The 22496-nt window shown below is 55.9% G+C and overlaps 7 protein-coding genes across 7 annotated transcripts; 5 read left to right on the forward strand and 2 right to left on the reverse strand.

The window, feature by feature from the left end:
- Window positions 1–71: 71 nt before the first annotated feature.
- B0T26DRAFT_631630 (nucleoporin Nup120/160-domain-containing protein) lies at window positions 72–3854 on the forward strand (the record flags this gene model as incomplete). Its single annotated transcript, XM_060436373.1, has 2 exons — window positions 72–720; window positions 793–3854. 2 exons carry the CDS (start codon window positions 72–74, stop codon window positions 3852–3854), a joined length of 3711 nt encoding a protein of 1236 aa, XP_060302283.1.
- Window positions 3855–9367: 5513 nt separating this feature from the next.
- B0T26DRAFT_669817 (uncharacterized protein) lies at window positions 9368–10510 on the forward strand (the record flags this gene model as incomplete). The annotated part of the gene is made up of 2 exons (XM_060439108.1): window positions 9368–10307; window positions 10368–10510. The coding sequence occupies 2 exons, from the start codon at window positions 9368–9370 to the stop codon at window positions 10508–10510; spliced, it is 1083 nt and encodes a 360-aa protein (XP_060302284.1).
- Window positions 10511–11828: 1318 nt separating this feature from the next.
- On the reverse strand, window positions 11829–12874 carry B0T26DRAFT_632191 (ribosomal protein L6, alpha-beta domain-containing protein; the record flags this gene model as incomplete). Its single annotated transcript, XM_060436425.1, has 4 exons — window positions 11829–11885; window positions 11947–12124; window positions 12235–12538; window positions 12829–12874. The coding sequence occupies 4 exons, from the start codon at window positions 12872–12874 to the stop codon at window positions 11829–11831; spliced, it is 585 nt and encodes a 194-aa protein (XP_060302285.1).
- Window positions 12875–13625: 751 nt separating this feature from the next.
- Window positions 13626–15499, forward strand: B0T26DRAFT_684155 (vacuolar protein sorting-associated protein 26-domain-containing protein). The gene is made up of 4 exons (XM_060440829.1): window positions 13626–14303; window positions 14355–14827; window positions 14885–15026; window positions 15115–15499. Exons 1-4 carry the CDS (start codon window positions 14087–14089, stop codon window positions 15234–15236), a joined length of 954 nt encoding a protein of 317 aa, XP_060302286.1. The 5' UTR covers window positions 13626–14086; the 3' UTR covers window positions 15237–15499.
- B0T26DRAFT_684159 (mitochondrial carrier domain-containing protein) lies at window positions 15500–16944 on the forward strand. The gene is made up of 2 exons (XM_060440830.1): window positions 15500–15757; window positions 15886–16944. The coding sequence occupies exons 1-2, from the start codon at window positions 15672–15674 to the stop codon at window positions 16799–16801; spliced, it is 1002 nt and encodes a 333-aa protein (XP_060302287.1). The 5' UTR covers window positions 15500–15671; the 3' UTR covers window positions 16802–16944.
- A 123-nt stretch (window positions 16945–17067) lies between these two features.
- B0T26DRAFT_684162 (apolipo protein O-domain-containing protein) lies at window positions 17068–18466 on the reverse strand. The gene is made up of 3 exons (XM_060440831.1): window positions 18269–18466; window positions 18058–18150; window positions 17068–17982 (listed from the first exon to the last, which is right to left on the reverse strand). The coding sequence occupies exons 1-3, from the start codon at window positions 18293–18295 to the stop codon at window positions 17269–17271; spliced, it is 834 nt and encodes a 277-aa protein (XP_060302288.1). The 5' UTR covers window positions 18296–18466; the 3' UTR covers window positions 17068–17268.
- A 41-nt stretch (window positions 18467–18507) lies between these two features.
- Window positions 18508–21572, forward strand: B0T26DRAFT_684163 (metalloprotease). Its single transcript, XM_060440832.1, has one exon. The coding sequence runs from the start codon at window positions 18973–18975 to the stop codon at window positions 21367–21369; it is 2397 nt and encodes a 798-aa protein (XP_060302289.1). The 5' UTR covers window positions 18508–18972; the 3' UTR covers window positions 21370–21572.
- The last annotated feature ends 924 nt before the right edge of the window (window positions 21573–22496 follow it).

Here is a 22496-nt window from a genome sequence, read left to right on the forward strand (position 1 = left end):
ACACGACATACGACGCGCAACCACACGCCAAGACTCGTCAATTGCCGGCAATAGATGCGCATGGGGGCAAGATGAGCTCCAGGGATTTCGAGGTTCTCTACAAGGAAGCGCGGCTCAATCTGGAGCCGGTGCAGTCGTCGATTGCCCAGATCCGCGTCGCGCCCCAGACCCAAAGCGCCTCCTTTGCCTACTCCGCCTTGACACGAGCTCCTACTGCCGCTGCCGCTACCGACGACGACGAGAGGCTCTATCGCGCCAGAAATCTCGCCACCGCCTCCTCCATCTACTACCGCAAGCACCGCAGCTCCCCGCGGGCGTTCCTCTGGCGCGTCTTGGAGCATGGCACGGTCCTGAGCATTCGCGCCGCCGATGTGTGCAAGCAGGAGAAAGACGCAGATGCGCCCTTAATCCTCAACCTAGCCTTTCCGTCCCCGATACGCCCTTCCTGCGTCGGGTTCGCCGATAGCCCCGACCACGATGCGCTCTACGTGTTTGTCGTCGACCAGTCGAGCCAGTTCTACTCCATCACCCTCCGGCCAGAGCACTTCAGAAAGCGGTCGATCTCGGAGGGCGGCCTGGGCGAGGCCTGTAAGGCTTTCTCGCCGCCTGGCTTCGGGTTCAAGCACCCGCACCAGCTAGTCGTTGTCAATCCCAACCAGCTGATCATCACTATGCATGATGGTGGCATCCTGAAGTTTGACAGGAATCGGTCCCACGACGGTCAGTTCCTCGCGGCCCAGATTTGCTGCGCTTTGCTGAATTGGCTTACTGACTCTGCCCTCCTCCCCCCAGCTACCAATGCGACGTCCTGGAAGGAAACCATTTACAATGTTGCGGGATGGGGCCAGAGCCTGCGCGGGCTGGTCCCCTTCCAGCGGAACCCGACTGTTCGCTACGACAAGATCAACATGGAGCTGACGGCGGCTGCGTCGACGGCGATAACGAGCATAGGCGGCGACGACACGTCCTTTCTATTCACAATCTGTCTGGACCATCGCATGCGGGTTTGGGACGTACAGTCAGGTCAGATTCTCTACACGGGCGACATACTCAATGCCAAGCGCGATCCCCAGGAGGTTGGCAAATGGACAATCGACCCTTCTCAGGGCAACCTGATCCAGATTCTAGACACTTCGCCCGGCCAGTGCCTCGTTGTGACGTACTCGCCGATCGGAGCCGGCGAGTTCAAGTTTTGGAAAGTGAAGGCCAACGACCAGGGATCCATCCATGTCGCAGACTGTTTCCCAGAAGCGCAATTGACACCTCCAAGCCCGTCCTCGCTCGACGTGTGGACATTGGCCGACTTCTCAGTGGCGCAGCAGGCCGAGGGCCCTGAGCTATGGACTCTGTGGAAAAACAACACCACTTACCGAGTGCAAAAGTTGCAGCTGCAGCCGAGAAACACCAAGGCGCCGTTTGGCGCTGGATGGAAGGGCGTTTTCGTCGAGAACGCCTTACCTGCCGCGCAGACATCGGGGCCTTGCGATCCGGTAGATTCTACCGAGAAATGGCTCGATCTTATCTTCTTCCCGGGACGGTTTTCAAAGACCACCATCGAGACGGCGCTCGGCATGTATGAGAAAGGCCTAGGCACGTACAAAGAGACCTCGCCAAGGGCTGGCAAGAGCATCGCGGAATCCATATGCTCGGTCCTCGGCTCATCCACAACACTGGACCGCACCTCGAACGGGGGCGTAGACTACGAGCAATTTAGGGGCACGAGCGAGACTCAATGGATGCGGTTTTGGCGTCTTTTGCTCGAGCTTGACAAGCAGAGAGGCGAGGCCCTGTCGTTGGTATACGATCCCGAAGAGGGAATGATCTGGGTGGCATGTGCCGACTGCATCTCTGCCGTCAGGCAATGCAGCGAGCTTGACCGTATCTACTACAACCTCCATTCTCCCGACAAGCAAAACGAGGATGTAGCGGCGCTCATTTTTGCTGGGCTGAACTTCCTGGACACCTTCTCGGACAGCATGGTCCAGCAGAGCAGGGCCGCGCTGAGGGCGGAATTATTCGAAGACATGACCGAGCCCGACGAGGATCGAATCCAGAGCCTCTTCGACAAGGCTGGGTTTTGGTCACAGCTTTCAGAAGAGGATTGCGCCCCCGTCGTCGAAGCTCTTGGCCAGAATTTCCGAATCGTGACACCGAGGCTCTACGACGACTTGTTCGGCATGATTCGCGCGTCCAGCGACGCCAACTCCCAGGAGCTTAGAGAGCCCTTTACGCGATTTGGGAGGAAGGTAGTCGTTCGCGCTGTTCAGGAGACGATCGAGCTCCACTGGCGCATTCTCTTCAGCCAGCTTATCCTCCTCCTCCACATGGAATTTGATCCCGAGAGCGAAGAGGACGCCCTCCACTGCCGGTTTGATATCGGCTCCGAGTATCGGCGACTTATCGATGCTCTTCGGAGACTGGAGCATCTGAGGTGGATGGCAAAGACGGAACTGAGCGTACCTATACCAAAGGCGGACCGGGCGAGCTCTGGCTCTGGCACCGCCTCTCCGTTAAGAAAACGTGGCGGCGAGGACACGTATGCCATCACGGCCCTCGAAGGCCTCACTGGACATCTTTTTGGATTGCCAGAGAGCAATAATTTGCCGTTGCTCACTAGCATCACGGAGGTGGTGCTTGACCTATGCTCCCCCAGCAGCTCTATCGTGCTGTGTACATGGCTCCTCCAGTGCCGACTCCTGAAGCAGGACCGGCCTGACCTCGCCTTGGAGCTTACCTCGTTCGCCGAACGCGGCCCCTTTTCTACCTATGTCCAAGGCCGTGTCTTCCTCGCGCTCAAAGACTACGATACCGCATCGCTCTACTTCAAAAAGGCGTCGATCGGCCTGAGCATATCAAAGAATGGTGTCGAGCGACACAGTTCGGGGCTTCTCGACGACACGGAATGGAATCTCCTTAGCAGTGGGCTTCCCAACTATTACGCCCACGTCGTCAATCTGTACGACAAACAAAAGGCGTATTCGTATGTCATCGAGTTTTCACGTCTAGCGCTCCAGTTTGCCCACGGCCACAAACAGGATGCGGCAGGAACCAAGATGGAAATGCTGAGTCGCCTTTTCTCGGCCGCAACTACGATATCCCACTTTGACGTGGCCCATTCGGCGCTACTCTCGATGAAAGACGAGGCGATGCAGAGGGCATATCTACGGAAGCTAGTGGAGAAGATGTGCGAAACGGGCCAGAACACGGAACTCATCAGCCTGCCCTTCTCCGGGCTGCAGAATAAGGTCGACGACATACTGCTCGAGAAGTGCAGGGCAACCAAGGACATGTTCAACAACGTGCCGTATCATCAAGTCCTCTACGCCTGGAGGATCAGCCACAACGACTACCGCGGCGGAGCGGCCATCCTGCTCGACCGACTGCAGAAACTACGGCAGATGGGAGAGGGCGATAGGGTCGGGGCCGACGACCCGCTCGACACGCAGGTCACGCGCCAGTACCTGCTGCTCATCAACGCGCTGAGCTGCGTTGCTCCGAAGGAGGCCTACATCTTGGAGGACGTGCCTACCGAGGACGACGCAACGAGGCCCGCAAAGGGGGCAGGCGACGACCTGGAGAGCCAGTTGGGAGACCTCGCACTGAGGCTCGAGGCAGAGGCAGCTGCGTCCCAGCCGCTGGCTAAGAGGCAGCAGGAAGAGGGCGATGACCATGCGCTGCAGTGCAAGATCGACCGGCTCTCTGCACGCATTAATAGCCAGGACCCGCAGAGGCGGAGGTTCCTGACGCTCAGCGATATCCGGAAGCAATATCAGCAGGAACTGGATAGGATCGTGGCGATCCAGAATAACCAGTTTGGATTTTCGGCCGAGGATGATTTGATGGGTGATGCTTGATAGCTACCTTAGGTAAAGTACCTTGGCTGGCTGGCTGGCGTCATAGGAGGCACGGGAAAGGAGTAAGGGAACAAAAAAGGACCCTTTGCGTGTACGATTCGATAATAAACAGGGGAAACCTTTTATGTAACCACCCACCCCTAGGAATGATGATGTCTTTTGATGCAGCTTCCGTGTAGTGCGGGCCGGGAAGTTATCCAAACTCGGTCGGTTACAGGATGTAAAGATCGTAACAAGGTCTCCGTTGGGGAACTAGCGGACGGATATGGCCAGAGCTTTGTTGGCCAACTTTGCTGTTCCTTCTTTTCCCCCCGAGAGACATAGGAAAGCCCTCGGGAATTACCTATTAGGGCCTTAAATATTTGAGTAGCGGTCTGAGTAAGTTAGGCACAGTTTGACGCAGTCAGACTCGCTCTCGACACAGCAGCCTTCCTCGGATTCCGGAATGCATAGACCCCTGCGATTCTAGAACCTGTGAAGCTAGAGAGGAATGTCGTCACGGGAGATGATCGTGAACGACCTTAAAAAGGAAGAGAGAAAAGACACACGGCCACTGCGCCAGGACCTGTCACTGGCTCTGCTGACGCAAGTAAAATCTTTCTCGAAATAACGAGACCTGAAAACAGGAAGAAGAATAAGATATTATGCATGTAGGGCACGTCCATCCATCCACCTGACCACCACCTAAACAATGGAAATGGAAATGGTAACCCGCGGCAACTACTTTGCTTTCTACAGTATCCCACAGATATCTCGGTCATTGTCTTCTTCAAGCTACCATTTTCCTCTGGCAACCCACGGCAACTACCTTGCAACCCACAGACATCTCATGAGTATACCTCTGATGATTCTGCAAGACGACGCAAGACGACGCAAGGTAAGGCAAGGCGAGACAAAAATAGACTAGACTTCGATAATAAAGAGAAACGACGCCGAAGAGATTCGTCTCTCGCCACGAGGCTGTGCTGCTAGGTTGACTTCTCTCTGTGCACTTGGACATGCAGACTAAGGTGAGCTACGCCTCTAGCTGCGAAGCCCACGTCATAAACTCTGTCGAGCGAGCGCTTCGGCGCCACATCACGCGTCCGCTCTCCTTCTCTAGGCCCAAGTCCCTTCCCCTCGCTAGTAGCTAAGGTAGGTTAGGTTTATGGCAGCGAACAGTCACCCAAGTTCCAATAGAAGTCGTTTCCCCTCGCCAAGGTGTCAGGTTCAGGCGACGAACAGTTACCCAAGTTTCGCAGTTTCGCGGTTTCGTGGTTTCGTGGACAAACACACACTAAAACAGACCTGGTGTTGTATACAAGACACGCATTATAACCCATGAGGTACATGCCTACTACAGCAGAGATCGGCACCCATTAAAAACCCGTTTTCCAGGTTTCTGTGCATCCATCTATCCATCTACCCATCTACCCATCTATTCCCCCACAGCCAGGCCAGGCTAACCCCAAATCGAAGGGCTAGAACTAAAGTTGTAGAAACTTGGACCCTGCGTGCACCTCACCTCACGGACCTAAAAATGCTGTTTAACAGTTGAAGTAACAGAGGGCTACGTACGTGTCCCCCCTTTTTGTATAGTCGAGACAAGCACGAGTTCTGAAAAGGCCTGTCTGCAAAGTTTCAAAAGACATGCAATGTAATGCAATTGCACAGTCCGGTTTTTTTTTTGCTCACGCGGTCTCGGGTTCCACGTGAAAGCTTCCGTCTTCCGCCTTCGAGTCTGGTGTGGTTGGCCCGGCAGGTAGGCAGGCCGTCCGCTTCTAGCAATTTACTTCCGTGGTAATTACGGTAATGGAAGGAGCAAGCTGTTTGTGTTACCGGCTACAGGGGGCAATTTGTCGCAGAGAGAGACACAAGAGAGACCTCTGCCTGTGAGGGGCAAGGCGCTAACATTTGTTCCCTCCGCCCGAAAGGGGGGCCAGGGTGAAGTAACATTGCGGGGCCGGCTCGAATTGGCTGAAATGCCCCGAAACTAGACGAGCGGCAGCGCACGCCGAAGTGGCAGTGGATAAGGTGCAGGTGGTCAGTGCTGCAGTGCGCTGTGGCGGCCAACCGCAAGGGCCACACGGCGTGTTAGCAATACAGGCAGGCGGGTGAGGTTAGGTAACTGCAAGGCAAAGCAAGTCAAACAGAATCGAGTTGGGTGGGGTATGTACTGCCCGGGATCCATTGAATCCTCGTGGATCTGTAGGGCCTAAAGTAACCGTCGAGACGAGCCTCCGGCTCACGGGTTTAGACCTCCTGACGTTTCTCTGCAGCTCATACCTAAGTTAGGTGCTAGCAGGTTTATTTCCAACAAGCTCTGTTGTTTTTCTCGTCTCTGCTCGCTCGCCTATTTATTTCTATACACACCTTTTTTACCTTACCAACGACAGGCCTTCAAGGTTCCTTCCTAGCCGTTGTTACAGGCACACCGAACCAACCAGCTTGACTCAGACCGGAAAGTGACGAGGCCGGCATGTGATTGTTTCCTTCACCAGCCGAAACACTCCCTTCATATTTTGGCCGTTGCGCTCCCTTTCTATACCGGAAATTGGATCCACATCAGACCAGACGACAGGAAGCTTTGGACCACGCCTTTATCATCGCAGCCAACATTCACACAGCGAACCAACAGTCATCATGAGCACAACGGGCATCAGCTCACCGGATGTCAGAGGCCTTGTTGCGCCTCTGCTCTCCGCGCTGCCTGGAGCAGCCGTCTCGACCCGGCCGCCCACCACCCTTCTGCCGCTACTCTCTCCAATTCTCAGACAACGTGTTCAACTCTTGTCTTCGGCCAGCACTGAGCCGTGGATCCGCCTGCTCACCTATGACACGGCAAAGGTGTCCAAGCTCACGGTGATCGCCCAGAGAGAGAGCCTACAGCCCCACCCTGTGTCTGGCGAGATTGAAGTGGACTGGAACTACGATGTTCAGATCAAGTATCGGAGGTTAGACCAAGAAACACTGCAGACTCTTGTCGTCCTCGGCGAATTCAACCTTTTCGTGCGCCTGGTGCACTGCACAGGCGACAAGGAGGGAAGCGGCGATGGATGGCGTGTCGGCGAAGTTGGAGTTGCTAGCGACCCTTCTCCTCTCGCCTCTTTTGGGGGGTCTGAAACTGTCAGCCAAGCCGAGAAGGCCTTTGAGGCGTCAAGCTCGGTGGGTGGAAGACAGCCAAACGGTGCCAGCTCCCACGGGGCAAACGGGGCGAGCAGCGTCTCCATGGCCGATGCAAACGACGGCGACAATGACGACGATGACGACGACGACGACTATTGGGGTCGATACGATGCAACACCAGCGCGGACTCCGGCCATAAAGCGCTCTCCTGCGCCGCAGTCAATAGCGCAAACCTCTCAACCCGCCAACGGGAACCGCCCTTCGTCTGCTGAGGACGCCTATTACGCGCAGTACGACTCTGTCCAACCCGTCATGGACAACCACGACCCCGACGAGGAGGTCGAAGGTATCGAAGCCCCCCCGCCCCTGGGGCTGGCGCGGCCCCCGAATTATTCGCATGACAGCATGGAACAAACCGAGCTAGACGAGACCAGCGGCGCCTGGACACTGGCAGAGCCGCCGCGGTCGCCGTCAGCACGCTCGAGCCGGTCACGAGGAGACGAGGAGGCGGTGAACCCGAATCTCCTGCACCCTCGGCCGGCCTCCAGCGCGAGCTCGAACGGTTCTGTAATGGTGGCGAAGCTCGAGGAGAGCGCCGAGAAGCGGGACCAGAGCGAGTTCGGCGTCAAGCAGCACATCTCGCGGAGCATCAGGAGCTTGTTTATGCTGTCGCGTGCGTCGGGCATCGACCGCGAAGAATTCGAGAGGATGGTTCGGACGGAGCTCGACGTGCTCGGCATGGTTGAGGATGATATCTAAATTCTGTGAATTAGGGGTTGTGTGCTGTATATAACAACAAAAGTGTCGAGGCTGTTTATTGCATGCTGGGAGGCCTAGGTTTGTCGCTTTGTGGTTTTATGGATTGGGAAGCCCGCTTTCGATTTTTTTTTTTTGTTGTTTATTTAGTCTGCATTGTCGGGCGGCGTTTGAGCTGGGCGGTTTGCGATGCTATCGCGAGGTTATTTTCTCCTCTAGGATACTTGTACACAGGTTAGATTAGTGGGCATAATCAAGTCTGTGGCGCATCTGCCTGAAGGCTTAAGACTGTGTCTGAAATATTCAATCTTTAGATTGTGCGTGACATTTTAAAAAGTTCCAGATACGAGGCAACTGCATTCAAGTTCCGTCCAGTCTCAATCCGAGACGGGCCCGCCCGTCCCATGGACACCGTCTGAAGGGGATGCTTCTATTGCTTCCATTACAACGCACCGTGTACGGGTTAGTGCGTATTCAGGTGCGGAGGTGGGCGTGACCGACAGGGGTGCATGGACCACACGCGACGATAAGAGCTTGCCAGAGTGTGGAGGGGCAGCGATAATCGTCCCGTGAGCGGGCTGAAGGTGGATTGATGGGGAAAGCTGCACGAGTAAACATGCTGGGAGCTGCGGTCGTCCCCCCATTAGACAGGAGCAGGCGAACTAGCGCAAACCTTGGTCCTGCAGCTCTCTCTGCCAGCTCATCCAAGGAAGCTGCTCATGCGCGACGAGCCGTGCCTACCTTACCGACCGACTGACAGCTTAGACCGATTGACACACCACCAGGAACAAATTCAATTACGAAGACGGCCAAAAGGACAGGTTCCCCCTGAAGTCCCGAAGCGAAAGGAACTCTTCGCTAATAACCAGGCTAGGGTCTAATAGCAAGTCCAGCGTCGCAGGCCGCCCCCTCCGAAAAGACTGTAAAACCGCAAAAACGAGGGGTTGGGCGCAGTGCGAGGTGTCGTCGACAGCTTCGGGAGGTTGGGAGAAGTAGCAGACCCTGCCCGACCACCGCTTAATATCTTTTTTTAAAAACCTGCAGACATTACCACACTGACAGGTTCCCGACCTTTTCCTCTTCTTACATTCCTCTCCCTTGGCCTAAAACAATTAACCCGGACCTGCAGATTTCGCGAATTTCCCGACTCTCTCATTCTATCCGAGTTTTGGGGTTTTGGAGACACTGTCTGAATTCCTTTCACTCATCGCATCGTCGCTTCCCGCTCATCGCTCATCGCTCATCGCTCATCGCTCATCCACTGCGCTCATTGCCCGCACACTCACCAACCCTGCGTGCGCCTTTTTTTTTTTGATCCAGCCACAACTTGCAGCAGCGACGTTATTTTTTCAACTGGGTTTGGCAAACCCACTTGAGTCGGTCTTCGCAACGGTCGGCGTTGTTGTACTATAAACACCAAGAACGGACCACAAGAGAGCTATTTCAACTTAGTGGGGACTCAACGGTGAGAGCAGGTGCTTGGTGCTCGGCGGCACGGGCGAGATCGGGCAGCGAAGGCCTGCGCCGGGCTTAGCTTTGTGCTCGCGACATCGTCTTTGAGCGGCTCCGGCTGGCTTTTTGCGCCGCATTTCGCATCACCCCGCACCCGACTCCGCTGATCCGAGACGGCAAACCCCTGCCAGCCCATCATCATGCCGCGATCGCATTCCTCGCCAAGCGTGGTGTCAGTACTGCTGCTGCTACTTGCCTCCTCAGCACACCGCGCACTTGCCGTTCCCTATCCTAAGGGTCAACCCGCTCGCAGACAGGACGGCGGCTACCAATTACACACGACGACATGGACGCTCACCGAGACCTTCACCAGCACTTATAGCTCCTTCATTCCCGCCCCGACAGGGCCCGTGGCTGGCGGTGGAGGTCCAGACTGCGTGCCTGTCGCAGGTTCGGGACAGATTGCCTGCGGCCCCGTCTGCTGCACGAACCAGCAGTACTGCGGATGGAGAGGTCAGTGTCTAGATAACATTCTCGGCCCCGGTGGAGGAGGAGTTGTCCCCACTGTGATTACCACGGGCGGGCAGGTTATCACCACGCAGTACAGCGCCCCGTTCCGTGTCACCAGCGGCGTCCTCACGGGCACGGCCGCTAGCGCTACCACGACCAACACCGCCGCCGTGACGCCAGGCGGCACTGCCAGTTCTCTGAGTCCCGGCGCCATTGCCGGCATCGTCATCGGTACACTTGCAGGTATCGCCCTGCTCCTGCTGATATGCGCGTGCTGTGTGGTTCGCGGCTTGTGGCACGGCATAATGGCCTTGCTAGGACTCGGTCCTAAGAAAAAGAAGACGGAGACCGTAATCGAGGAAGAGCGCTACACCCGCCGTGGATCAACTCACTCGCATCGAGACACGCACGGCGGATGGTTTGGCGGCGGCGGCCGACCAAGCACTGTGGCCTCGCGAAAGGAGAAGAAGAAGAGCAGCGGCTTGGGCCTGCTAGGCATTGGAGCTGCCATAGGCACCATATTGCTCCTCCTGGGCCTGCGGAAGGACAAGAAGAAGAAGCCGGCCCGAAAGACGAGAAGCGACGTCAGCAGCAGCTACTGGTCCGATTCCTACACCGCAGACAGTCCGAGTGAGTATCATCCCAATCCCTATTGTGCGCCTACGAATCACTGCTAACGCTCGTAAACAGGCTCTCTGAGTAGCGACAGGAGAACCAGCGACAGGAGGACCCGACGCTCGCGGCATAGCGGCACAAGTCGGGTGACGAGAACAGAAACCCGGGTATCGCGTGCCCCGTCAGCAGCACCGAGATCGCCCAGATCGCCCAGGTGACCAAGCAGCCCGGCGCGTCTTCCTCGCCGCTAGACCACACTTCACCTGGAACGCTGGATGAATCATGATACCCCACATCCACCATTAACGCCCTCACCCCCTTTACCGCAGTTTTGTATATACTCACTCGGCTCATGTACTGAGACAACTACAACGCCCCCTTTGCATAACACGGTGTTTGCGTGGCATACACCGTTGCATATACCATTGTCTCGTAAGGCATATTTCACGCATGCACAATACTAGATTACATAAACACCCCATCACCCAAGCCGCGTTTGGCAGGGCCGCCATAATTCTTCCTCATCACGGAAGACCCAAACAAAAAAAGATTTCGCCTTTTCCCCCTTACTCGTTTTATAATACCATTTGCCGCCCTAGAAGGAGAGGACAGAGCAAGAGCGATTTACGACACTCGGGAAGAGTTCAGACGGACAGACGGCGACATGACAGGATACCAAACCAGATATGGAGCGAGAAGAGAAAGAAAGAGTTGGGGATGGATTATATGTGACGAGAGAAAAGTGAGAATGGCCATGAGAATGAGAAATTTTATCTTGTTTCATTCATACATATCTACCTACACAAAAGTACCTAATGCATGTGAAATACGGTGCAATCTACCGTAGATTTGGTCACTCAGCTCAGCTCAACTCAACTCAGCCCATACTTGTCGCATAAAGGGACGCAACACAACACTATATACGTGTATCTATATCTGCATCTACCTCTTCTGTACTGCAACAAGAGCAGCAGGAGGAGAAATAGGGTTGGGAGGAGAATCTGATGCTGCGAGATCTCAATGAAAGACATGAATTGGATGGGAAGCTAGTATTGATTACGCAGAGAAACTCCCCCTGTGCCATATGCTAGACTGCGAGATGAAAGGTATTCCTTAGCTGGGTCATATTGACAAAATCTGTATCTAAAGTGAGTCCAGAATGCTAAGGGAGTGGTCGAGTGTAAGAATATACTAATTAGCAGGGTAACCAACAAAGGCCTCCCAACAACTACGGATACACAAGCTTGAATATATCCTCTCTGTACGGGGTAAGAGGATGGGCCAGAAGTGAGGCTTGTGCATTTCCTTTGACACGGCTCGGATTGGAGCACATACTGACATCACAGGACCAAGAGACGTATTCGACGATGATGCCGTGATGCTATTTGGCAAGCACCAAAGGGTGGTTCTTCCAGAAGGTTGCCCATTTTGCAGTAGCGTTTTTTTTTCGCTACGAAACATCAAATGCCCATGCCCCTTACCACGCACTCCGGTGAGACCCATAAAGCACAAAGAAACCCAAGGCCGAAAGTCCAATCAAACCACGACGTCCTCGATGTTTCCCTTCTCCGAGACGTAGAGACCATCAAGGAACTGTGCTCAATGTCAGCATGCAAGTCTTGCCACAAAGAGGATCCAGTAGACTTCGACGCACCTTTCGGATATCCTTGTTCCGCACTCTGCAGATCTGCTGGATATCCGCAGCGCTCTGGGAGACAGCCTCGAGCGAGTTTCCGGTGAGGATAAGCTCGTCCTTCTGCGCCTTGGAGATCTCGACGCTGACGCCGGATTGCATGATCACTCTCCGGACAATCTTCTCGCCGATGAAGTTGCTGCCAAGAAAGTTTGACGTCAGCCTCTGGTCCGATACAACCACACGCCGACAGCTTCACGGCCTAGTTATTTCCCCTCATATCCACCAATCTCCTCGAATATAACATACCGGATCTCAACCTCGTGGCAGCCGGTCTCCGGGCTGACGCTCAGGTTTACGTTGATGGGGAAATGGGCGTAAACATAACGCATCTTGTACTTGAAGCCCCTCGTCACACCGATGATCAAGTTGTTGATGAGCGTCCGGACGGTACGGAGGGTGGCGACGTTCTTGCGGTTGCCATGGTGGATCTCGATACCAATCACGCCCGGCTTGAGGATGGAGAAGCTGACAGCCAGATGGCTCAGGTCCTTCACAAGCTTGCCTCGCGGGCCCACGACTGTGACAAGTCTCGACTTGATGGAAACCTTGACTGTAAAGTGACACACGACCGGTCAGCATTCTCTCGCCCGTCTCCAAAAATAAATGGTGCTTCGCGCCCAAAACGGGCCAGCCAGCCCGTTTGAGTACATCGTTCCCCAAGGACCGGCAGCGTTATTTGTGCATAGACGGTTGCATGTCCCCCATCCTCCTCTTATTCTCCTTGAGTTATTCCCAGACCCATTGTTGTCGTCGTCGATTGCGGGCCATCCTCCTAGGGAATCGCTCTCTCCGTGCGTCTCGTCGGGTGGGAAATGCCATGCGGAGAATTGGTGGACGTACCATTAGAAGGGACCTCCAAGGTCTCCTCACTGTGGATGTAGCGCATCTTTGCGTCGGTATGGCGAGTGAGGAGGGTGAATGAGGTGTCGGTTTCGTCGTCGAGGTGGACAGATAATTGCAAGGCCTGAAACAAAGGTCGAATTTGGGACCCCGGAATAATTCGAGTTGTGTGTGCCGACCGCCGCCGCCTCTCTGTGGCTAGGTTTCGTTCCTTAGGGCAGGCGTCCGAGGGCCGCTGCCCATTGGCTGGCGCGGAAGATTGGTGGCAGAGTGGGGCTTAAAGTGGCCCGTGCTCTCCAAACTCCAACCTTTCGGCTTGACAGCCAGAGCCTCTGGCTTGCCACATCGCTATATAATTTGATCTGCCCTGAGGTCGTTTAAGATGTGCCTTTAGATTGCAGTTATCTTGGCCTCGGGCTGCCTGCACCATGTTTTTACATTCCCGGATGCTCTCGGCTGTGGAGATGAGCACGACCAAGTTACCTGCAATTGCAATGAAATGGGGTTGAAAGTTACGGATACATTATGATAGGCCATTGAGCCGTGTCTTGGGCTAGATAGGACAAGCAATAGGCGACAAGCTATGAGTGGACGTCTCTATCTTCATTGCAACGGCCACTATTCTGGAGTTTCCGTCCTGATGCACGATACGTAATGAGCTCCAGGTTGATTAACTCAACTTCGGGCAGTTAAACTGAAACCCATATATACAGAGCATGTAGTTTGATATCCCAATTATTCCCTTCATTTTTCTATACCTACCGAAATAAGAATGGACGTGAACCGAGTTGAACAAGCAGTTCTCGTTGAACAAGTCCTGTTGGCTACCTATCGTTGAGCATAGACAGCTGGTGGCCCCCCGATTGGAGCTTGTCAGCGAGGCGGGCCGCGTCATTGGTCTGGAGCTGGCTGTGAGAGCAGTGGCTCGGTACGGCGCCCCACTTCAGTGCAGCTCTCTCCACGATGTAGGGGAAAGGGACGCCGCCTGCCGCATTGCTCGCCGATGGGTGGATTAGCTTGTAACATCACCACTGCTGTCGCGTCCTCCCAGTTGTTAACAATTGCTGCATATTCCGCTTGTCTCACGTTCGCGCCCCTCTCTCCCAGACCTTGACGGCCTTCTTTCCGCCCCGGCCTATGTCCATGCGGTTCAAGGGACCTTCCGAATTGGCAAGGTAATTCCGCAGTGAAGCATCTACCCGACCCGCATGCCATCCCTCGTCCTCCCCAGAACCGACGCCTGAAAACGAAAGACGCCATGTCGTACTTCTTTGCGACACCCGTCGACATCGATGTCGTCCTCGAGGATGGCGACGACCGGTCCATGGTCGACGTCAAGCTCGACAAGAACCGGCGCGAGAAGGCCCCCCTTTACATGGACGGCGAGTCGGTGAAGGGCGCCGTGACAGTGCGGCCAAAGGACGGCAAGCGGCTAGAGCACACGGGAATCAAGGTGCAGTTCATTGGGACCATAGGTATGCCTTCGCCCTGAAGCCCCTGGCGCGCCCTGCTTACCGGCTACACAGAGATGTTCTTCGATCGAGGCAACCACTACGAGTTCCTTTCGCTAGTGCAAGAGCTCGCCGCGCCGGGCGAGCTGCAACACCCGCAGACGTTCGACTTCAATTTCAAGAACGTGGAGAAGCAGTACGAGTCGTACAACGGCATCAACGTGAAGCTGCGATACTTTGTGCGCGTGACGGTGTCGAGGCGCATGGCCGACGTGATCCGCGAGAAGGATATCTGGGTCTACAGCTACCGCATCCCTCCCGAGATGAATAGCAGCATCAAGATGGACGTGGGCATCGAGGACTGCCTCCACATCGAGTTCGAGTACAGCAAGAGCAAGTACCACCTCAAAGATGTCATCGTCGGCCGCATCTACTTTCTGCTGGTGCGCCTCAAGATCAAGCACATGGAGCTCAGCATTATCCGCCGTGAGACAACGGGCGCCGCGCCTAACCAATATAACGAGAGCGAAACGTTGGTGCGCTTCGAGGTAAGCACGGAACCAAAATACGTCGCTGGCGGACTGCTGACGAACCATACCTGCCAGATCATGGACGGCTCGCCGTCAAGGGGAGAGACAATACCTATCCGACTTTTCCTCGGCGGCTTCGACCTCACGCCTACGTTCCGAGACGTCAACAAGAAGTTTTCCACAAGATACTACCTCAGCCTAGTGTTGATTGACGAAGGCAGGTCCACTCTCTCCTTTCCTGACTAGTCCAATAAGATGACGATTCCTATTCTAACATGTGCGGCTCTGCGTGTGCGCGTGTGTAGATGCGAGGAGGTACTTCAAGCAGTCGGAAATCATTCTCTACCGACAAGCTCCAGAACTGGCCAACGCCCAAGAACCGTTCCCAGCACCGCCGGAGAGCAAATTCGCCACAGTGCAGGCGTAAATGAGAAAGCGAAAGGAAGCGAGCATTCGGACGGGAAAGGCAGGCGATAGCGGGTATTCTTTTACGGGACGTAGGCGAATTTGTATGCATTGTAACATGAGAGACTGCCGTAATTTTTCTAGCACTGGCGTCACTGTTCGGATTGTTCGGATTGCTGCGCTTGCTATTGGCGCCGCGGCAGCAAGCCGTTTGCTGCAAAACACTGTCAAGGAACTGTTCGCCAAGAAAGCACAGGCCAACAATTACTTCATACCTTCTATTATCCTCACAGCGCCGCATGCTGTGCTTTTAGCCACAGACCCAACAACCTAACTTCCTTCGCTTTCTATCCTACCAGACCTAACATTAATCGCGTCCGAACGAGCAACATCTCCCAAATATCTTTCAAGTACTGCTCGCATAGTTTCGATCTGCAGCGGCCTGGACCAATCTCGAATGTCAAGCAGGCCGGAACGCCTGAAAGATGAAGGCTCGCGCCTGCAGGTCACTGCTGCCGGGGCCACGGCCGGTTTGATCTCGCGGTGCGAACTCCCATTGCCTCCCCTCGCCGTCCACCCATCTTCTCCAGTGCCCCCTGCATTCTGGCGCTGCCAGAGCATCGCATCAGCACAACCAATCGACGCTAACTTGGCGCCGTAGCCATCTGCAGGTTTGTCATTGCGCCGCTTGACGTAGTCAAGATTCGTCTCCAGCTGCAGACGCACTCTCCTTCTGCTGCTAGTAATGGCGGTGGCAGTAGCAGCGGTCCAGTCTACCGAGGCACGCTGCAGACGCTCCGGCACGTCATGCAGCACGAGGGTATAACGGGTCTCTGGAAGGGCAACGTGCCGGCCGAGCTTCTCTACATCTGCTATAGCGCCGTGCAGTTCACCGCGTACCGGTCCGCGACGGTTGCCATCCACCAGACGGTGGGCGAGAGCCAGCTGCCGCAGGCCGCCGAGTCGTTCCTGGCAGGCGCCGTGTCGGGAGCCGCTGCCACGTCCGCCACGTACCCGCTGGACCTTCTGCGCACGCGCTTCGCCGCGCAGGGCAACGACCGCGTCTACACGAGCCTGCGGCGGGCCGTGGTGCAGATCGCCCAGGACGAGGGGGTGCGCGGCTTCTTCCGCGGGCTGAGCCCCGGGCTGGCGCAGATCGTGCCGTTCATGGGCATGTTCTTCGCCGTGTACGAGACGCTGCGGCCGCAGCTGGCCCGGCTCGACCACAACAACGCGCCACTCCTGGCGGGCGTGGTGGGTGGCGGCAGCTCGGCCGCGGTCGCCGGCGTCGTGGCGTCGGTCGTGGCCAAGACGGGGTCGTTTCCGTTCGACCTGGTCCGCAAGCGCATCCAGGTCCAGGGCCCCACGCGCAGCCGCTACGTTCACAAGAACATCCCCGAGTACTCGGGTACGGTGGGGACGGTACGCACCATCCTGATGCACGAGGGCTTCCGGGGGCTCTACCGCGGGCTCACGGTGAGCCTCATCAAAGCGGCCCCGGCCAGCGCCGTTACCATGTGGACCTATGAGAGGGCGCTGCACTTCTACATGGCTCTGGGTGAAAAGGAGACGAATCGGGATTTATGATTATGCTTCTTTTTCTACTCTAGACTATTCGCATACTGTACTTTTACAACACAAGATTGGGCCCACGCCCGGACGCGCGTCACTTAATGAGATAGACTGCTTACCATAATAATGGCATAATTGTATTCATGTTTTTTTCTCAGTTTAAACTTGGCAGTGCGATTAATTCTCGTACCGGATTACGTACTTACATAGTATTTTTCGCCGAAGTTTCATATTGCGAATTAACTGGAATCACTGCACATAAGTAGCATAAAGACGGTCGCTTCTGAACAAAGCTAATATATTCACCCCTGGCCTGGGCCCATATGATACATTGTAGACCTAGGGGATATGTAAAAAGCAGGTGATTCTTCTAGCTAGAGGTTGCTCGCCTCGCTGAACGTCTAATAATCCGCTCACTCTAACAACCCGTCTTCCCCCTTTTTGTCCCCCCCCTCTCTCCATCGACAGCGGAACTGAAAGACTCATTTCCCCTTACGGACCCAAGACTCGACCGTCTCACGGGCCTCGGTCACGGCCTCGGTCAGCTTGCGCGACGCGAGGTTGGCGTGCACGCGGACGAAGGCGATGCCCTGCTCGACGCCCTCGCGCGCGCGCACGTGCGCGTCCGCCACGGCCGGGAACCGCCGCTCGTACTGCCACGCCAGCTCTCCGACGTTAGCCGCCGTGAGCGGGATCGCCAGGCGCGCGGCCCCGAGCCCCAGCGCCAAGGGAAGCGCCGCCCGCACTACCACGTTGCGGTTGCGCGCCACGATGCTGCCCGCCATCCCCGCCACCAGCACGTAGATCAGGCCAGGCATCAGCTTCTCGCCGCTCTCGCGCGGCGGCGCCAGGGATGCGATGGTTGACGTGAAGGACTGCTCGAGGTCGAACGCGCGCGACATGGCCTGGTTGACGGCGTCTTCGGCTGCGCACGTCTGCGCGTGCAAGAACAGCCGCCCTCGCCGGACCTGTGCTGCCAACCGGTCCGTCGGCGTCGGGCCTCGCTGATGCTGCTGCTGCTGCTGGCCGAAGATGGATGCCGGGGTGGTGGTCGTGGACGCATCTGCTAGGACAGGGATAACCGATGATGCGGTTTCTGTGGTTTTTGTCGTTGTCGTCGTGGAAGGGGGCCGTGTGGCCGCCGCTGCCGCCGCCGGAAGCACGTCGTAGTCGTCATCGTAGATGGGCTTCTTGGACTGTAGTCATGTTAGAGAATGGCCAGGTTGTGAGCGAGTCAACGACACTTGGGGGGGGCGGAATATAGGTCGCACCAGGTGACGGTCCACAGGAGCTTCGGCGTGCGCGATCCGGGGGTAAAAGGCAATCCCGCCTACCAGCACAGCAGCCGTCAACGGCGCAGCTCGCTGTTTGTCCGATCCAGAGTGTGCGCGTCAGTCAATGGCTTGAATCACGGACGAGGGAGAAGGAAGACGTCCATGCAGGGGGCTAGGCGAATTCAGTTGGGGTTTGTGGGTTACTTACCCGTTGGAACAGCACTCTGGCAGCCATCGCCGACTCAATTAAGGGATTCCTCGGGGTATGGGCGAGAAGCGAATAGGTTTTGGAAACTCTCTCGCGGCGATGACAGACGAGCTCTGCGCCGGGGAGGAACCTGGTTGGAAGTGGGTTGTGGTTACTGCTGCTACAGTGCAGATGCAGATGCAGATGCAAGATGCGGCTATTTCCGGCCCCAGCAGCTCGGGATTTTTTGGAGGGGGGTTTCAGGATTTATTTTCAAGCATCTTTTCTTTGGGGACGCGAACGCTCCTTGTCCGCTGCAACTTGAACCGGCGGCCCGCGCTTACCGCATGGACAAACACACGCCAAGCAGACCATTATAGAGCGAGTTGTAGGCAGATACGTTCGCAAAGACCGCATTGCCTCTTGGTTTTGTCTCAACCATTTTGAATCTTTGATTTTCTGCTCGGACGCAGGTGCAAGTCTGCGCAACGGTGGGGTCTTCTCAGCTGCTCTTGTCTGACCCAAAAGGCAGCTTAAGAGATAGAAATCTACCTACATTAGGCCTATTGGCATGTATGTGCACCCCGAGCTTCTTTTCTACCCAGACGGCCAGGGCGAGGTTGTGTATAGATCTTGCTTTCGAGGTCCTCGGCTAGCAGCTCACTGACACCAAGGGTTGTCGATGATGTAGTTACCATACATACCAAGCCCTCCCAGCCTACACCATGATTCCGACTCTCCGACCACGGAGATGGGTCTGCCCCAGCTGTCTCGGCGCGTCCCCCGTAAGCAGTCTGCCGGTTGGCGGCCAGCGGCGGCGGTGGCTTGGCTACTCGACGCTTGCCCCGACCAGCAAGATGAGGCCTGTCACCCATGCAAAAGGCGGGTCAAAGCACGACGACGACGATCTGTTGCGCGGTATATTCGACTCGCCCCGGGTCTGGGACCAGTTCAAAACGCGTGCCGCCGGCGCCGCGAATACCGGTCTCTTCAGAAATGCCTTCCTCACGCGGCCCGAGGGATTTCTCTCCTTCGCCCGGGTGAGCGTCGACAGGGCTCGAGCTATCGTGGACAAGGTGTTGGCAGCGTCAACCCCGGACGAGTACCGCAGCATTGTCCGGGACCTGGACCGCCTAAGCGACATTCTTTGCCGGGTGCTGGACATGACGGATTTTGTGCGGGTCACACATCCGGCACACCAGACGCAGCAGAAGGCCAACGAGGCATGGCAGATGGTTTTTGAATACATGAACCAGCTAAACACCATGACTGGGCTGCACACCCAACTATGCAAGGCCATGGGCGACCCCGAAATTACTGCTTCGTGGTCCAACGAAGAGAAGGCGGTGGCAGAGGTACTGAAGCTGGACTTTGTAAAGTCGGGCGTCAACCTGCCCCAGTCGGACCGCGACAGGTTTGTCGCGCTCTCGTCCGAGATCAGCATGGTGGCGTCCAACTTTGTCCAAGACATGGCCCCTGACCAGACCGTCATTGTCCGCCCAAGCAGCCTGTTAGTGGGCATGGACCCGGTTGAGGCGCGGCTTTTGACCCAACGCGGAAAGGTACACATGCCCACCATGGGCTCCCGACCCGCCAGGGCGCTGCGCACCGTCCGGGACGCATCGACCCGGATGCTGATTTACAATGCTACCCGCACCGCGTCGGCCGCCTCGGTAGCCCGGCTCGAGCGGTTGATGAATCTCCGGGCCAAACTGGCAAGCCTCTCGGGCTTTGAGAGCTACGCCCACTTCACCCTCCGTGACCGCATGATGGCCAAAACCCCCGAATCCGTCACTCGCTTTCTCGGAGCCCTGGCCAAAACCAACGGACCCAGGGTGGACGACGAGATGGCGGCTCTTCTGGCGGTCAAGAAGATCACCCAGCCAGATGCCACCACGCTCGAGCCCTGGGACAGGGACTTTTATGCCGAGTCCATCCGCCGTTCGTTGATGGTATTCCAGCGCCCCGACGACTCTCTGTCGGCGTACTTTTCCCTGGGCTCGGTCATGCAGGGCTTGTCTAGGTTATTCAGTCGTCTGTACGGCATAAGCTTCCGGCCGACCGAGACTTCCCCAGGCGAGACTTGGCATTCCGATGTCCGCCGTCTCGATGTCTTTTCCGAGACCGATGGGCATGTTGCGGTCCTCTACTGCGATCTATTCTATCGTCCCGACAAGTCGCCAAACCCAGCCCATTTCACTCTCCGGTGCTCGCGCGAGATACTCGAGGGCGAACTGGCCGAGGTCGACGCGCAGACCAGAGAGGCCGAAGTCATGCCTCAGTTCTCGTCTCGCGAGGAGGCCGCTAACGACGGGATGGCCTTTTCCACGCAGACCGGCACAGTCAAGCAGCTTCCCACCATTGCCCTTATTTGTGACTTCCCGCAGACTGCGTCGGCCAGCAACCGGCCCGCGCTCTTGTCCTTCTTCCAGGTGGAGACGCTCTTCCACGAGATGGGACATGCCATCCACTCCATTCTGGCCCGGACTTCATTCCAGAACGTGTCAGGGACAAGGTGCGCCACGGATTTGGCAGAGTTGCCGTCCACCTTGATGGAGTACTTTTCGACGGACCCCAGCGTGCTGGCTCTGTTTGCGCGCCACCACGAGACTGGCAGCGCTCTTCCTTACGACCTAGTTGCGGAGAAACTCCGCCTCTCCAAGAGGTTTGAGGCATCCGACACCGAACACCAGATCATCCTCGCCATGCTAGACCAAGAGCTCCACTCCTCAAAGGCCAAGGATCACTTGTTCGACTCTACTGCAGTGTTCCACGAGGTCCAGCGCACATATGGAAGGATGGCCCCAGATCCTCCCGGCACGCGGTGGCAAGGCTTCTTTGGGCACCTGTCGGGTTACGGGAGCACATATTACAGCTACCTGTTTGACCGGATGCTGGCCCGGCGCGTGTGGGATGTGGTGTTCGCTTCGGGCGAGAAAGGCGGGGCGCTGAATTTCACGAACGGCGAGCGGCTGAAAGAGAGCCTCTTGAAATGGGGCGGAAGTCGTGACCCGTGGATATGTATGGCCGAGCTGCTCAGAGACGACAGGCTGGCGGATGGCGGAGAGGAAGCGATGGCTCTGGTGGGAAGCTGGGGGTCCAGCGGCCGGTCCAGCAGGTAGGGTCATGTTGTTATATATGTATACGTAGTGTATGAGCACATGGAAGTGATGTATATTAGGGAACCACTTCAGTGTAGACTACCTAAGCCCACAGTTGCATTCAGCAGCGCAATATCCATAGCCCCGTGCCGGACCTGCCAACACTTTGCAATAGATCTTCTTGATCTGAGCTCGAAGATGGGGGTCTCAGATTCCATCCACTAGTCCATCTTCATAATCATCTCGGCGGCCACTGAGCCTTCGACAAGGCTTTCCAAACCTGTAAACAGGTGCTCCAATAGTGGTTCTGCCTAGACATGATGGCGCAAGCCACCACATGCAGTGCGACCCTCGTTTTGACAGGCCGCTCGTCGGACTGAGACATTCCCGTATGTATGTACGGATACTGTATGCCAGGCCAAAATGCAGGCCCGGCCACGAGCTTCATATGCACTGGTTTTGGTGTTTGTAGAGCGAATCGAAGACAAAAAAGCAAAAGCTCAGTCCCTACCACTTACTATACTAGAGAAATAAAAAAGACAAGAGCTCACGAACCTACTTCCCTCACGCTACTGCTCCTGCATGCAAACAGACTGGGCAAGCTATCCGTGCCTCTCGTATCAATCACAACATGCATACAGCTGAACAGGTTCAGCCCTACCCTACCCAAGGTACTGTACCTACCCTGCTCAGGTGCTACATATGTATCTTTATCAATACCTTGCCTATCAGAAGAAAAGGACGTCGAATCAAAACCGGGGAGGCGCTGCCGCTGCTGCAGAAGACAAGATTAGCTTCCCGAATTCCGTTGTGCAAGCTCAATATAATTAAGCGTCCTATCCTGCCGACGCGCGACGTGGCTGGCGATTGCCTCCTTTTTTTTCTTTTCCGTAAGCTTGAGAAAGACTCGAATCGGGAGGTTTTTTTTTCTTTCAACACACACGACCTCGCACATGGGTCTCGTGGCTATGTTTTGATTTTACCTGTGATAATTGCAGCTGCTTTGCACGATTCATCTTTTGTTTTTGTTTTTCCAACGCAGATTTGAGGAAATATTCAGTCATTATTCAAACTGGTCAGCTCATATAATAAACGAAACCATCTCACCGGCCAGCCACATCGTTTGAGAAGATCAAAACAAACAGAAA

Source organism: Lasiosphaeria miniovina (genome assembly GCF_030549165.1).
Source record: "Lasiosphaeria miniovina strain SMH2392-1A chromosome Unknown B0T26scaffold_1, whole genome shotgun sequence".
Taxonomy (NCBI): Eukaryota; Fungi; Ascomycota; class Sordariomycetes; order Sordariales; family Lasiosphaeriaceae; genus Lasiosphaeria; species Lasiosphaeria miniovina.

Coding starts and splice junctions, on each gene's coding strand:
- B0T26DRAFT_684155 (XM_060440829.1), top strand. CDS start 14,087: ATGTCGTACTTCTTTGCGACACCCGTCGACATCGATGTCGTCCTCGAG. Junction 14,304..14,354: donor GCAGTTCATTGGGACCATAG/GTATGCCTTCGC, acceptor CCGGCTACACAG/AGATGTTCTTCGATCGAGGC. Junction 14,828..14,884: donor AAACGTTGGTGCGCTTCGAG/GTAAGCACGGAA, acceptor CATACCTGCCAG/ATCATGGACGGCTCGCCGTC.
- B0T26DRAFT_684159 (XM_060440830.1), top strand. CDS start 15,672: ATGTCAAGCAGGCCGGAACGCCTGAAAGATGAAGGCTCGCGCCTGCAG. Junction 15,758..15,885: donor ACGGCCGGTTTGATCTCGCG/GTGCGAACTCCC, acceptor AGCCATCTGCAG/GTTTGTCATTGCGCCGCTTG.
- B0T26DRAFT_684162 (XM_060440831.1), bottom strand. CDS start 18,295: ATGGCTGCCAGAGTGCTGTTCCAACGG. Junction 18,151..18,268: donor CCAGAGTGCTGTTCCAACGG/GTAAGTAACCCA, acceptor TCGGACAAACAG/CGAGCTGCGCCGTTGACGGC. Junction 17,983..18,057: donor CTCCTGTGGACCGTCACCTG/GTGCGACCTATA, acceptor ACATGACTACAG/TCCAAGAAGCCCATCTACGA.
- B0T26DRAFT_684163 (XM_060440832.1), top strand. CDS start 18,973: ATGATTCCGACTCTCCGACCACGGAGATGGGTCTGCCCCAGCTGTCTC.